Consider the following 16,584-nt stretch of genomic DNA (forward strand, 5'->3'; position numbering starts at 1 on the left):
CTTATACTGAAGCATCAAACCCCCATAATTAATATGTAGTCAGGCTAATACTTAAACGCTATAAATCAGAAGCATTATATAAACAAAAGTGTCGTCCTGAACAAGATTGGGAATGCACAAAACTACTTATTTCCCACTTTTATAATGATGCAGTGACTCAGAGCAGATAGAAAATGATTAGTTTTCCTTCCAAAGTAGGAAATATTGCTTCCATCTGTAAAGTATAATATTGTGATGTCATAAAGTTTTCCTAAACACTGAATTTGCCCTTATTCCCTCTCAATCATTTTAAAAGAACTGCTCTCTCTTATAGAGCTTGGATTTAAATCACAATAACACACCAAGAAGATGAATGACAGTGCTATTGGATATGGCTAAAATTGGATCCTTCAGCACAGGTGAATGATGAGACAGCGCTTCTCTTCCTGATATATTTTCTTCTTCTATTAGTTTCCTTCCATAGCTGGGATTTCAGTTTGAATTTTAATGTATGCAGTTGCTGCTAATCTTAGTGTCTTATTTTTTTCCAGCACCCTCTTATTGTATAGACAATTCATTCTCCAAAGCAGTAATACACTGAGGCTTGTGACTGCCCAAGAGATAAAGCAATTCAGAATAAAGTTAGAGCTGGCTCTGAAGTATGGCGAATACAACAGGTCACTATTCCAGAAACAATGCCTTGCTGTACAAAAAATGCACACATTTAGACCAACTCGCATCCATTTACTCAGATGGTTTCCATTTCAGACAATATTGTCTCTATTAAGTCACCAGGGAAACATGATGGGTATATCCAAATTCATAGTTTCAGATTTTATTGAAAGGACAAATTGCCGAGTATTTCCTGGTTTAGAGAATCTGCCACAGATGCACGCGATCCAAATTGCAATCAATGCGAGTACTTAAGCGTAAGCGCTCAGATAATACCCCCCAAAGCCTGTTGTTCCTGCGAAACCTTTCAGAAAAAGAAACTGGTTAACTATTTTTCTAGGAAGCAATTTTTCTGATGTGATTTCCACAGTGTTCTTGTTTCATATTTCTAGCTAAAAGCCAGATGAACTTGCATAACTTCTATTCCTGCTTAATTCTGGAAAAGCAAAGAGACAGAATTTATTTAAAAAGGTTAATTATATACTTGCATGATCTAAGGTTGGGTGTAAAAGTTGGGGTAAAGGTTTGAGAGGATTTTTCAGCAAAATGAAGCCATTCATCCACTGTGAACGAATCTGTAAAATGCCCATACAGCACAGGAACTGAACCCTGCTGTTCCCAAGGAAGGAGATGGGGAATTTGAAGGGCAACAGGTAACTTAGTTCTATGTGAAACAATTATTTCATCTATTTGAGCACGAAAAGAGTGGATCTGGTGGAGTTTCTTAAGTACTCACTTTCTCATTGAGAAGTATCAGTCCAAGCAGTGGTCTTGACACAGACCATTGGTTTCTGCAGTCTTCAAAAATGATGGTGTTGAGTAGGATCGACATCATCTGAAAGAAAATTCAGACCGCTTACAAGAATACGGATACTGTTGTTATACTGTGTGATGTCGTGAGAAGGAAAAATTAATGAAACCTTTACTAACCATGCCGAAATCACTGAGATTTTATATATGAGCATGGTATTACAAAAGTCATTCTTCCCAACAAATACTCAATATCCAAAACTACCAGGTAAAGAAAACTTAAAGAAAATGAATGTCAGAGCTCAGCTCTAAAGACAAAGTTGAAGTTAAAACAAATATGAATTGAGATTTAGGGCTGCGTTAATTTAAGGCACAGGCTTTGACTTTACTAGAGGGATTTGCCCCGTTGTCACACTACATCTAGGAGAGCAACACACGTGACCAGTAATCTCGATTAATTTCAGATTAATCCCTAGCTGCTCTTCGAGATTCTCCTTTTCTCACATCTACGTTTCTTCATGCCCAACACTGCAAGGCATCTGAAGGCCGCACTACCTATTTCAATGAAGACAACCCTAATTACAGCAACGTGTCGATAAATCCGTACCATTTCCATCACAGTTGCAAGTCCAGCCTCTGATTTTAGACATTTTACTTTATTTCTGCGACCTACTTTATGGAGCTCTAGAGCAGTCATAAAGCCACTTCATCAACTTTACAAAGCACCGAGATCTATTAGCTCACACAATTAAGTTCTACTGGCACCCAAAGTGAAGGTACATAATTCACTTTGCTCGTGGGCTGGCACGTAACCAGAGCCTTCAGCTAACGCCACGTGGAATGTTCTCCCTCGGAGAATCGGCTCTTGACGTGTTCCTGTACCCTCTGGTGTGCATCACTAGGAAGGGTAGGACTTATTTAGGGATTGGCGCAACTTTTGTAAAAAGAAATTACAAAATAACTACAGAATCCATTTAAAGATAAAAAGCTCTAAGATATCCTTGAGATATGTTAGTCCAAAATGCCAAAGGCCACAACATATGTGAACCTAAAAACATTACTCAGAGATTAAGCAGAGTGAAAATTTGTAAAATGTCACCAGTAAATAGTTTGACTCACATTTATAAAATATCTACACCCTAAAACCAAACATAGAGGAAGTAGAAAATCATTAAATCCTTTCTTCTAGGCCAATGAGCAGCTATGAGCAGGGTCTCCAGAGAGCTGCCACACTGCAAACCAGCCTGTAATAACTGACCAAGGCCAAGTCAAACAGCATGTTTCGGTAAATGAAAAAGATGAATCCTAGCACTACAAATCACCTGGAACAGAGATATCCACAAATTATTTGAGCTTTCAAGTTACGAACACATGGTCTGGCACAGGAAAAGCCAATTCTTCATCTGACTTTACAGTTTACGTATCAGGCACACTGCTTTCCATTACTCACAGGGCAAAACCAGTTCTATACTGCTTTGGAACTAAAGCAAACAATTCAAACCCTCTGCACAAGCACTAATAGGGGCTTGTTTTGCAAATATGAATAATAATGGCAAGTTCTTATATTTAATCTTCAGGTTTCAATCTCTGTAGCTTGTAACAAAGCCAGCTGTAGAATGCAAGCATTTTTCAAGTGATTAAATAAAAAAACTCAAGCCGTGATTTAGTCAGAGCAGCACAACTAACATACCCATATTTATCAGCAAAAGTGCTGTGCATGTAGAAAGACTTTCAGTGTGATGCTTAATCTAAAAAGGGCCTGCTCAGAGACAAGTTCACAACTGATGCAAAGTGGCACCTCTTCAAACTCTGGCTTACCAAACAACTCCTGAGCATGTTTCTAGCCTAGATTTGCTACTGAATTGCAAATGAACTGCAAAGCGAAAAACATGGAAGAAGACCAAAATGTCCAAAATTCACCTGGGAAACACTTATTTGTCTCTGTGCATAAGTAGTACAGACAGTACTGAATAAGCAAGGAATATGACGAACGTCACAATTCATAAAAACAAAGCCAATATAAAGCAACTTACATAACAGAAACTATTAATTGTATGTTCTGATATTGGCCAACCAGGACATGAAACATCGAAAAGCTCCCTGCCACTTCCAAGCTTTTCCTCTGACAAGATCCTACTGTCAAACATTTTTAATTCCACATCTGACTCTAAGGACTAATGAAAGAGAACCCTTTTAGAAATCATGAGCCGTGCAGGGAACAGCACTGCATTCAGGAGTTAGCTACATCTCACACCTGGACATGTGAATGTTTGTTTTCTTCATGGACCAACCCATTCCTTTCAATTAAACTAGTCACACCACCATCAAAAGCTAATGCTTCACATAAGGTTGCCTCTGTTTAAAGGAACCGCTGGGACTCATGGTACCGCTGCACTAATATGAACAAGGTTGTAACATCTGCCCGTGGGCTCTCCCAACAGTGATTAATGCCTCTCAGGAAGTTATGCAAGATTATTACTTGCACAGGTGGACAATCTGGAATCCTATTGTGTTGTCTTTGCAGATAGCTTAGACATCTTGCTTTCTGCAAAGATTTAAAAAAATAATCAAGGTGTACGGCTCGGCATTAAGAGTTGCATACATAGAACTGGGGCACACCTATGCATCATACCTGTTGGAAATTGTCAGGAGTGCATGACAGCGCAAGCAAAACACGATCAGCAATTACTGAGCCTAAATGCATCAAGACGAAGGGCACCAAAATCCAAACAGCCTTAAACTTCCTTTTCCTGTTTTCCATGTTTCTCTTCTCAAAACTATTGTTGCCGCCTTGTTTCGCTCCATATATTTGGTTTCCCGTGCTGTTTCTGCATGAGCCTACAGCAAGCTGTTTGCATTCCAGACCCTTCTTTGTTTTACAGCGCTGCTGACACACTCCAAGAGAGATTGCACCCGCAAACAAGCGCTCGGAGACCATCCCTGCTGGAAAGAACTTCTGTCTAAGGGAGGCAGCCTGCACAGACTCATCTGCAAAGCAACAGAGCTCGTCTAGACGAGCCTCATGCTACTTTATAATGAAGCTTCGCCTCAGCAAACAGCACATTTACTGGTGATGCACCAGACTTTAACTCTTTCTCGAGCAGAGACAGCAAGCTTTCATTTAATTTCACTAATCCTCCCATCACATAGAACAGCTTCTTCCTACACTGACAGGCGACATCCTGAGCTCCCTCTTTCAGGTCTCCTCCGACCAGTGATTTGACGCTGTTGTAACCAGAAGCAGGTTGGCCCATGCGCGATACGTGACACACAGCTCCATGTAAATGCCCATTTTTGCTGTTCACCTGAGTTGTTCAGGTCAACTCTTTAAGCTTCTGGAGGAGGCTCTGAAATAATGTGCCTTCTTCATATTTCATTTGCTGACACACATGTACATGTGTTTATGATGGCAACACATAATGGCAGTTTTCTGAAGAGGAGATCTTGCCCAATAATTTCCATAAATGAGGAGATGAAGGCAGTTACCTGGCCAGCACCGCAGCCCCAGAGCAAGTACATGAGCAAGCAGCACTGCCTGTATTTTTACTGCAAATCTTTGGAGAACTGCAGAGGATTTCCCAGATGTTAGTTGGCTTCAAAGCGTGCCACTGATACCTCAGCATTACCATCACATTTTACAGAGGGGCTGGCTGAGGAACAAAATCTATGCAAAGCCATACAGGCTGAGCCTGTGGCACCTCCTCAATTCCCTCAGCTCCTTCCAGCCATCACCCACCCTTGGTCACGCTGTTTCTGGAGACCTGCAGCCCCTCTTATCGGGCAGCAGAACCAGCTGGGGGGGTTCAGGTGGACGTGTATGTAGGTGTCAGGGGGAAACCCACTCTGCGGTGCATCCTCCTTGCTCAACCGTTGCCACAGTCTCGTCAAAGCAATCCAGTGGCAAAACAAAGCACAGAGCTCAGAAGCAGAATTGATCCAACGTACACATTTTTTGTTTGTTTGTTTTCTAGGTGGAAAATACCCTATTGGTAGAAATGGAAACATTTTGTTTTAGGAAAATGACTTCTCAGATGCTGCCCCAGAGGCAGGGCAGCTGGCAACACCGAGTCGGGCAGAAAACAAGGTCTCGAGGTGGGGAAAGAGACATTAAAAAGGAAGGGGCTGGGGAAATACACACAATCTATTTTTTCCTTAGCTCAAAATAGCAGCCTTGTCTCTGCTCTCTTATCTTCAACACAGGGCATCACTTGATCTGGTTCAATAATGTTTCTCCTGACATGTTTGTTCTTTACAAAAGGAACTATTGACAGAACAGGCCAGAATAAAGAACTGTTCTTCTAATAGATTAATTCTTCAGAGCCTCTCTTCTTTCAGAGCCTTTTTCTTTCTTGGGTGGAGGAGGAAAATGTTGGTCAAGATAATCCTAATTATGAAAACTGTTTCTACAGGAAGGTGGGAAAGAAGCTGCCTTTCCATTAAAAAGGGTTTTTTTTTTTTGGCTGCTCCATTTTATCTAAAGAGAGCACTTGCAACACTGCAGGTCCTTTAACTCCTTTCTCTCTCCCATATGTTGGGATGAATATTTCATTTTGCTGCAACTAATCACATTTTAACATAAAGAACAGTATGTTAACACCAGAGACAGCAGTACATATTCCTTTACAAAGGTTTAGAATGGTCTAAGAACATACACAGCTTTTAGCCAAGCACTTGGCTGGTCAGAACACTCCTTTTTTCCGTACAGATTTTCATTGTCTAGCATGCAAAACTTGGTAGGTTTTTGTAGGTCTAGCTTCAGATAGTCCACTTTAAATTTAGGAGTTGTGATTACTAATTTAAATGTCCTTTGGAGTTCTCAGTTCTTTCATCATCAATTCTTCCTATATCAATAAATGGATCATCATTTACTAATAATATTAGGGAGATTTAGATGCTCCAATGTTATTAAATACCTTAAATTTTAACCTGTTGTTTTAAAATATTTATTTTACTTGAAAGCCTAACTTTCAGATTGATATTTTCCGTGTTCAAAGCCACAATTTCCAGGTGAAATAAGAACGCTAAAGGCTTTATTTATTATGAAAGTGAGAACCAGCCCGTTATTTCTGAACTAAAAATATTTAACTGTCAGAAACAGCAAATCTGTTAAGATTTGTAATACGCCAGAGTTTAAGAATCACGCATCGAGTCCCACTGCATGACGAAATCAGATTAGACCAACAAAGAGCTTTAAGCAAGTTGTCCCAGTAGACGCGGGCAGGCTCGACCTCAGCACTGGATAATGGGCCAGGTTCCACCACGGCAGCTTCTCACCTGCACACCCTCCCTCTCTCCAGCCTTCTATAGCTCATTTTTCTGACATGTACAGGAAGAGGGGAGGAGTTGTGGAAGGAGGGAGGGCAGACAACACAGGCAGTCCATGAAACCCGGCTAATGCAACCGCAGAGCTGCTTTCTGCTCTGAGCCTCCTCACCTACCCTTAGACTGAGCCTTTCTTCCAGCCTATATAAGCCAGATTCCTCCAGATTTCTGTTCAGAATATAACATTTCACCCTATTTATACCTATTTCCAAAATATATTTAAGTAAATCAACAGTAATAACTAAAATTTCATGCCTCACCAACTGAAGCTTAAAGAAGTTGCAGGAATTATCAAGATTTAATAAAATTGCGAGGGACCCAACCTTTTAAGTCTGTTTGGAATAGTTCAACTGGGCCTGGCCTATTTGCTTCCTTTTATGAGAAAAATTAAGGTATAAATGGCTGAAAAAAACCCAACTCTGTCAGGATATGCCATCTGAGTGACACATGAACTATATCCCTGCAGCTGATGGACTGAAATATGATTTAAGTGTTATCTTTCCCAGGGTTTTCCTATCAGTTGTATGTCCTGTCCTGCTGGGAGAGGACTGTTCTCCCAGTGTTCAGAAGGGATGGAAAAGGGATGGCTATAGATGTGAAAATGGAACTGTCACAGAGAGCACGGAGCTTGGCGTTTTCCTGGATATATCTTCAGAACTGGCCAAAGGGCTGAGGATGGGAGGTTCACTTGAAGTAGGTGCAAATCATGAGCCAGCAGAAATAATCATAAATTAGACTGTACTAACTTACGTCAAACCTGACTTTGTATCTGAAAGAGAAAGATGCGCACATATTCAAAAGGATACATTTAGGATGACGACTTAATGCTAACGAGAAGCACCTGCAACATGCCCATTAAATTTATTACACCACATCCACTGCAGTTTTCTATTTTTTCCACTGTTAAAATATTAACGGTGGTATGTTAATAGCACAATAACACAGATCAGTAGTGCAAAGCGGACTTTTCAAAGCTAAGACGTGCTTTCAGAATGTCCTACCTTTAGCCAGCAGTGACCTGCCTTCAAGCAGTCGACAGGATCACAAAGCAGATGTTGGTGCTACGCAAGGGAGTCACTGCAGCACAGCTGGAACATGCTGGAGCTGCAGCTCCATCCAGCACGCGAGCTGTTCACAGCCAAAGATTCTGTGTTTGCAAACAGTATTTTTAATATCTTGCCTCTAATTTGAGGGTACATTGTGACATGACAGAACATGTTCCTTTCAAACCACAGGCGTATGTGACTCTTATGTGAAGGGTTGCGATACTCGGTCTATCAGACCTGGGTGCTCCTGGGTGGGCTGGAGAAGAGATGCAGCTGGCTGCTATACACTCACCTGTAGCACAGTGGTAAATCTCATGGGATGGAGCAGTTTTGTGTAGTCTAAACACTGGAAGCAGAACAGTTAACTGTGGCATCGCTGGAGATGGCTGATGAATCAAATACCTCCTCTTTCTGCAGGGAGGAGGGGATACATTTCATTAATTATTACCTTCCAGGGCATGCTGACTTGCTTCTGTCTGTGCTGAATTTCATGTAAACCCTCTGTTGAATGTCACATACTCACATGCTGCCTGAAGTGCTTGATTTTGTATTTGGATATCTGGTGTAGCTGACAGATGTTTACAAACTCGCGTATCTGCACAGTTTCTTTTTGCCTATCCATCTGTGCTCCCTGATAGACAGCAAATTATACCTCCTCAGGCTGGAATAATTTAAGATTGTCACATCAATCCTTAATCTGCATTTTTTAGCTGGTAGCGTTCAGAGATTTTTTCAGTTACAGATACTAGAGTGTAATTTTAAATTAACCTAAGCTGTTTATTTAAGATTCAGCCATTTCTAAACAAGCAGCTGTGACTATAGAGCATTACAGCTGTTTTTAAAGATGACAGAACTGTGATTAACTGGGACTTTTGGAATGTAGAACTTGTCATCATTTATAACGCAAACTTCAGGTTGCTTTGGTGTAGAAGGCTGAGCTCTTTAAAAACCTTATAAAAATTTAATATACATTCCCTTCTGCTCTTAGCAGCACGTAAAGAGGCAGCGAGGTTCGGGTCTTTGTAAACCCAGTCAGTCTCATCTCAGAAGAAGATCCTGAAGCATTTTTTCCAGTCCTCATGGCGAGAGCCTCGACCTTTCTCACACAGCCAGCACTTCTGAGAAGTGACACGGGATGAGGTCGTTGTCTGCAACCAGCATCTCTGACCAAATGACTAATTACAGCTTATTTAATCCTCTTGGGAGGGGAGAACAGCAGTTTCACCTACATCAACACCTTCCAGCAAGTCTGTCTTCAGGAACCTGAATGGTCCTATGTTCAAATCTTTCAGTCTTCTCCTTGACTGACAGTAGGACTTACAGTGTGCATCATCTTTCAATTCCTCAAGCGTGAGCTGTTGCTTTTCCCATCTCCAGCTCCTGAGAAATCCACTCATGCCTTCCCTTGCATCAAGTGCTGGGAGTTGATGCACAACAGCAGTGATGAATTTTCAATGTTGCACCAGGACTTCAGCACAGAAACGGGGATCTTCACCTGCTGGATCATTAGTTTTCTGAAATCTCTATTACAGGGAGGCCTTCCAAAATGCCAGTCACGTGGGGAGGGAAGACAAGGTCAGAAAATGCTATTACTGGAAACGTAAAATCATTTTGTCTAAAAACAATTGGAGGCTACTCTCAAACTTAATCTACAGAAATGTTCCAAACATGTAAAAAGCTGCATAGGGAGGGAAAGGCTGAGCGTGAACTCGGCTCGAAACCCCTTGTCCAAGGAACTCCAGGGTACCTCAAACCCGAATCTGACCCAGGCTCACGGTGACACTGCATGGCAGTGTGCTCAGCACAGCCGTCGGGGATGCCAACACCACACACAAGGAGCAAGTCCTTAAGCTGGGCTCAAGCCTGCACTCACCTGCAAGTCAAGCCCAGCCTGGCCTCTACCACACCACCCACCCGGCCTTGCGGCAGCAGATGTGCATCTCTCGCACCTGGGATTGCCGGCAGCTCGAGCGTGGGCTGAGGTGCATGGGCGGCTGTCAGCAGAGCCCAGAGCGTCCCCCGCACAGCGCAGAGAAATTAGCACCAGGGTGATGATTTTAGCCGTATTTACCTTTGTTTAGCACTGATATGGAGAAAACCAGCAGGGATGGGGAGGCAGGTTGGGCTTTCAAGCCGCACCTTGAAGGAAATCAGAGGATAAGGAAGGCAGAAGCTTGGCTCTAAGCCCTGCTCAAGGACCGGCTGCAAAGCAAAGCGACCTACTCGGCTCTAGAGGAGCATAGAGCTTAAAACGACTAATCCAAGTAATAATTACCAACTTCCTAACAGATTTCACACCTCATCTGTTCTCAAACTGTTCCTAAATTGGTTCTGATTTCTTCTGTAGAACAATTAAAAGTACTTTTGTTATCCTGATGAACTGAACTGTAACCAAAGCCATTGCAAACAAACATAAAAGACGGATGATAAAGATGGTAATAAGCATATTGCTGCTGTGTCCTGAATAGTCACCGACACTTCTTAGTGAATACCATCTTTCACAACAACAACAAAGGATAAGAGCACAAGGCTATTTCATGCAGTCATCAAAACAAAATGCACTGAATATTATATTTCATACTAAATACATTACCCTGGCAGTTTGACACTCAACATTTCAATAGATATTGCGTCTCTCTAACATTCTCCCTGAATTTCTGCAGATGGACTTTTAAGTATCAATGGAAGATTACTTTACTTGTCACGCTAAAGAGATTTTAAAGAATGGTTGCACACACTTCATTTTTAATTTTTTTTTATTCCCTTTTTTTTTGTTAAAGGGAAACGAGGCATGAATTCAGAAACACGGTTATACTGAAAGGGCAAATCCCATGTTGTGCAGTCATCCTTTGTGTGTAGTGCTCTCTCAATAGCTGAACTGGCTCATCTCTGATGTGCCCAGCAAAGGACTGGGAGGATTTGCTGAAGTTAAACTGAACTAACCTACGCTGCACTAAGCTAAGCAGATATAAACTAACAGTATTCCGAGATCTCATCAATTTTAAGAAATGCATTTTATTTTTAAGCTGTGCAGGTTCCTGGCGACATGTAAATGCACACAAATCTCAGTTTTCAGTAAAAGAAAACCCCGAACAAGTAAACACCAGGGGAAAAAAAAAAAACCAACAAAGTAAGTTTCTGATTTCAGAAGGCACCCTGAACACACAAATATGTCTCAGGATCACAAACAAAACCGACAGCAATTTCTCAGCCTAGAATAAACACGTGTTCTAAGGTTCAGTTCCAGAGTGCTGAAAATCGGAAATCTGCCAGGGTTAAGTGGGACACGCATTCAGTGCATACGGATGTTTTTGGCAACAAAACAGCCCCTTTCACCTGACACGCACCTTCCCACTGCTCAAAATAACAGTGGCTGGTTCAGAGCGACGCAGCGATCGCCTCGTCAAGCACCGGATCTATGCACAGGCATCATCTTGCCCGCTACCGGCTTCGATGGGCCGCTGCTATCGTAGGCAACAGCAATTAAGCATCCTTTTAAGCTGCTGCTCTTCTAGAATTTTAAATTTGATTTTTTTTTTTTTAAATGGGGTAAGGGAGGGTGTTTGTTCACTGAGAGCGAGTTTCATTACTCACATGGCAACTCTGCCAGTAGCAGAGCACGGAATGGATTGTTACCTTTCCCTATCCATTTTGTAAAGATATTGCTTTCTTTCCAGACTGCAAGCATCACTTCTAACTGGATTTTGAATTATAATGTGAACTTTACAAAATTATTGGTGCTATTCATATCGCTAGTTAGATTCTACAGAGCGGCAATATTTTTTGCCCTTTCCCAAACCAGCACCTCTTAGTGTTTTATATAAAACAACCACGGCCAGCAGAAATCGAACATTTCCAAGTAATGTAAAGTATTGCATTGCACAGAGTAAACAAGGAATAAAACATTTTTATACTTCCCCTTAAACTTATTTGCTTTTTGAAAATATTTATGCAGCATAGAACACACGAGGTTATTGAGAAATACAGCCAGCTCCTCCTCTTTAATTGGAACATTTATGCTTTTTGTTGTGCTAGCAAAAAGCAATGAACAGTAATAATGTAAGATAAATACACAAGAAACTTATAGATATGATTGTAAAACAACATCATCCTAATGTTTTCATTTAATTACCCTGAAATATATTCTATTTAATATTCATTACTCAAAAGCCAATTTAAAAGAGAAAGAGGTGAAGGGACTTATTCAGAAAGACGGACTGTCATTCACTGCAATAGTTATCTAATATACAGAAGTTAATAAAGCAGATTAATCTACAAGTCCCTTTAAGCCATCACTGAGTTTAGAACAACTGCCTCTTTGACCTCTAACCCTCCCGCTGTGCACCAGTAGCAGGTGCCAGCTGCACGAAAATTATGGCCCGCGCGTTGCAAGGCAAAGTCTTTTCTTACTTCGCTTCTGACCAGCAGCTGACCCTGTAGGAACGATTGTTCCATGCGCTGGCCTAAAGGCTACATAAACCAGCCACGGCGGAACAAAAGCGGACACGCAGCAGCTGCCTGGCCCGAGGGCGAACATCCAACACCGACACCTCGCCAGCCCCGGCCGCGCTTTTTGTTGCCGTCCCCGGATTCTGTACAATACTTGTTACTCCGCCCAACGCAACTTCTCTCCATCCCCAAAACTGTTTGTGTAAGCGACAGCGCAGCTTGCGTGATTAAGAGGAGCTTCCCAATTTGATTTAGCGCCGTTATTAAGAGCGGGAAATCTTTGGATACGTCGCTAATGATGATGTATTTTAACATTAAAAGTCTTAAAATTAAATTACTCGATTCACATGACAACGAATCACAACAAGGACTTTAAACAAAGCAGAATTAGAGAAGACACTGAGCTCATTAATATTTTTTGATTTCTTAATTGACAGCTCTCTTGTAGTGACAGCTATACGTTTAGCAATATACTTGAGACTGAGGCTGCTGCTGCCTTTATTCATGTGCAGTAAGACAGCACGTACGAAAGAGAAGCAACCATGTTTTTCATTAAGATAAGATGGCTTTGACAATAGTTATTTTGCTGATACAAATTACACAACCACAAAAACAATCAGAGTAATGATTAAATGCAGTTATGTACATGGGAGACTACTAGTGCAAATGTTAACATATTTAAATGGGTTCCCTTCATTAAAAAAATTATATATGATATTAAACCATCAATCAAATCAAAACACTAGAGTCTAAATGTATTGTCACTGGTTAAAATAAATGACTTTGAGACTGAATTTTGGCTCACTCAATATGGTGCCTTTTCTGTTGCTTAGCCACCCAAGTCTCTGCTGGCTTGGGCTACAGCTGGTATACCTCCATCCCTTTCAATTAATAAAGAAAGTTATGATAGTATTGGATAACATTTTAAAATTGTGCTAAGAGGCTGAAAACAGATGTCTCAATGAAAATCCCCCTCACTGCTGTTATCAAACCTCTTAAAGCTGAGCACTCTGGTCCCCATTCAGCTGAGCCTTTAAACACATTTAATTCTAAGCATAGGAACAATTGCACCTGTGGGTTTGATCTGCTCTTAAAATTAAGCAGATGCTCACATATGTGGCTCACGGTGCTCAGGTACGTCTTGTACACCTGCCCTGTGTCAGTACAAGCCAGATTTCCTTTTGTGCTGTGCTTATATGCAAGCGCTTCTGCAGGGGCCATGCATTATAAACACAGCTCCTCTTCAGGTTTCTATTTCAATTACTGTGCATAACTCCACACTAGCTGCATGTGGCACTGAGGTTTATCTGAAAAACAAAACCATCACTGATTTTACTACATAAAAGGGAAAAAAGGAAAGCAGCAATTTTTATTTTAGTAATGCCACTTGAATTTTTCATTGCAACTGGCACCTTTACTTTCTGTTTAAGGTTTGCTATGCAGCGTTGCTGTGCTGCTTCGTTTAGCGCACGTTTGTCACTTGGTTCTAAGTTTGAAGTCATGCGCTCAGCTCCAACGAGCAGCCTGGGGAGGGTTTACCTGTCACCTTCACGCAGGGGGACTAGACTAGATCATCTTCTGAGGTCCCTTCCAATCCCTAACATTCTGTGATTCATGCCACAGATCCTCCTGCCACCGCAGCACTGCCCACCTCACCCTCAACCCCTTTTTGGCACTACTACATGCACCATGACCACGCCCTCCAAGTTCCTTGCTCACACACGTGCCTTCCCATCTACCATCTGACCCCAGCAATGCTCACACTTACCAAAACCCATCTTTATTCTTACCCACACAGTCCTCCTGAAATCGATGCACAGGACATATTCACCACGTGATATCCTCATTCATGACCTTACACCTCACGCACCTCTCCAAGACAAGCCCAGGACAGGTACTGAGCACTGAAACGTCACTGAAATTCTGTCTCCATCCAACCAGCCAACCCTTTACCCCCTCCCGCATCCAGCAAAGAATTAGTTCAATAACGGCTATCCAAACAGAACTGTTTACCTATCATGCATGGCTCCGCAGAACATTTGTCAGAACTATGGGTGAAAGACACTACAAAACTGATTCAGTTTTGGAAATAACTAACATGAGTAATACTTCACTGCACTCAAACTGAACTAAGAGCCTAATGTGCACAATTCAGCAAAATAAGCAGTAACAGAAGATAAAGATAGCATCTTAAAACCAAAAATTATACTTTCATTTATAAAGCAAAGCAAACACCGGTTTCACCTGTCAATCCTGCAATAACAGCATAGGAAAGTAGGAGCTTTTTAAAATTATTTATTAAAGTACTTACAACATAATGTAACAGCAATAGTTGAATGTAATAAACTTAATACCGCTTCCTATCCATATATCTCAAATTACTTTACACACGTTAATTCAGTTTAGTTGTAAGACACCATCATGAAGCAGTTGCTTGCAGATTAAGCTCAGACTAAGTAGCTTGCCTGGGGGCACAAAGCCTGTAGCACAGCAAAAAGCGGGGCCAAAGCCAACAGCCACTGTTAGGTGTTGAACGTATGCTGTAACTTACACCTAAACATTAAAAAGTTGGTTCACTTCGATGTGTCTGTACAGTCACATCTATGTATTAATAAACCAGAGTTTCTATAGGACATACATAAACAAACACAATGAGAATTAATAAGCTTCAATTACGCACCCCTGTGACTCCAGAGGCTAAAGAGTAAAGCCCCAATCTACACCCATCGCCTCAACTGCATTCAGATGCTGCATCACCCCATTTAATAGCGAACGAGTGCTCAGCTGCAGGCATATAAACAGAAAAGCCATGAAATAATTCTGCTGCTATGACACGTAGTGTTGAGAAATCGCAATGTGCCGCAGATCACCGCGACACTCCCGCAACTTGCGAGGACGGAGCGACGGGGCCGCACCGGACAGCGTCGAGCAGGGGCCGCTCCGCCGGGCGCTCGGGCCCGCACCCTGCCCGGGCCGGGGGGAGGCGGGGGAACACGGCGGGGCTGTCCCGCCGGGCCGGGGGAGGCGGGGAACACGGCGGGGCCGCCCTCCGGTCCCGCAGCCCGCTCCGCTCGCCCCGGCCCCGCCGGCAGGGGGCGCGGTGCCGCCCCGCCCCGCTCCGCTCCGCTCCCCGCTCCGCCCGGCCCGGCCTCCCCGATGGCGCAGCTGACGCGGAGATCCCGGTTCGCGCCCTAGGTCCGGCAGGAAGGTCCGCAGCCCCCGCCCGCAACAGGAGCCCGGAGACATCCGTGTATCCATCGACCTGAACCTGCTGGAGATTTTAATTATCCAGCTACTTCACGAGATCCAACTTGGAAGAAATGTTCTAACTAGTAAATAATTGCAGTTATCATTGCATCAGTTTAGTTTAAAGAGCTGACAAACCTCTCTAAACTCAAAGCACAATTAGTCATTAGGGTCTAGTTTTTCAGCGCTGTTAAGCAATTTGTAACCCATTCCTTTTAATAGGGTTATGCATTACTTAACCGACACAGATGTCTTGAAAACTGAAACCTCTAGTTATGAAGCAGCAACCTTGTTCATTAGCTTCCGTGATAGTCAAATCATCTATAAAACCGGTGTTTAATGGCCAGCCGATGAATAATCAATGTCTCACTTTTCATCTGAGTGTGAAAGTGAGAATAATCTAATACACCGTCCCCCTGGTAAAACGCGAGGCCTTGGGTTCCGTTTCTATTCAGGGCTGATTTATAACCCAATGGAAACCTGATGTAAACATATGATCAATGAGTCCCATCATTGCTGATAATAACCCCCAACCGGCCCACTCCCTCATCTCAAAAGCCATCCCTTTAGGCTATTAGTTTCGTCCAGCTAATCCTCTCTACTATTTCTGCCTGCTGCTTTTACCTTGGCCATCCGTTCAGTCCAGCAGACTCAGAAGTAATTTTATACGCAGCAGAGAGCGGGTGGAATTGATTTTTCACTCAGTGCTCAGTTCCCATCTGAATAATTATCAATTTTACTGCCTCATAAAGGGAAGAGTCAAAATTTCAAATCAATTCAAAAGAGCTTCTGAGACAACAGAAACTGTGCATGAGAATAAAGGTCAAAGTTGTCAGTGACCTCGGGAGATGATGTCAGATATTAGTACACTGAGTAGTTGACATCAGAGGCACTCAATATGATATGACTAGTGCTAATGCAAATCATATTTATGCTGACTACTGGAGACCAGCCATTAATATTTAAAAGAGTATGTGAAAGCCTGCATTCAAAATAAATGTAACTTATTCCGCAGAATCTGAAGTTAATAAAGACAGATCACCACCTAGTCATGTGCTGTGAAGTGAAAGATTACTGCATATTAACAAAGTTATTGCATCAAGATTGCCACAAATGCAGG

General features: G+C 42.2%; 1 protein-coding gene across 3 annotated transcripts in view; it reads right to left on the reverse strand.

Moving 5' to 3' along the window:
• RANBP17 (RAN binding protein 17) overlaps positions 1-16,584 on the reverse strand; it is a 149,503-nt gene that overhangs the window by 5,036 nt on the left and 127,883 nt on the right. For all 3 annotated transcript variants that reach the window (XR_011741396.1, XM_071814818.1, XM_065849006.2), the window contains one exon: positions 1,388-1,486. Coding sequence is in view for 2 of the 3 variants with exons in the window: in XM_071814818.1 (XP_071670919.1) it covers positions 1,388-1,486 (99 nt within the window). In the remaining variant the exon portion in view is untranslated. The remainder of the gene's footprint in view (positions 1-1,387; positions 1,487-16,584) is intronic.

The sequence above is a fragment of the Patagioenas fasciata genome, chromosome 14 (assembly GCF_037038585.1).
Source record: "Patagioenas fasciata isolate bPatFas1 chromosome 14, bPatFas1.hap1, whole genome shotgun sequence".
Taxonomy (NCBI): Eukaryota; Metazoa; Chordata; class Aves; order Columbiformes; family Columbidae; genus Patagioenas; species Patagioenas fasciata.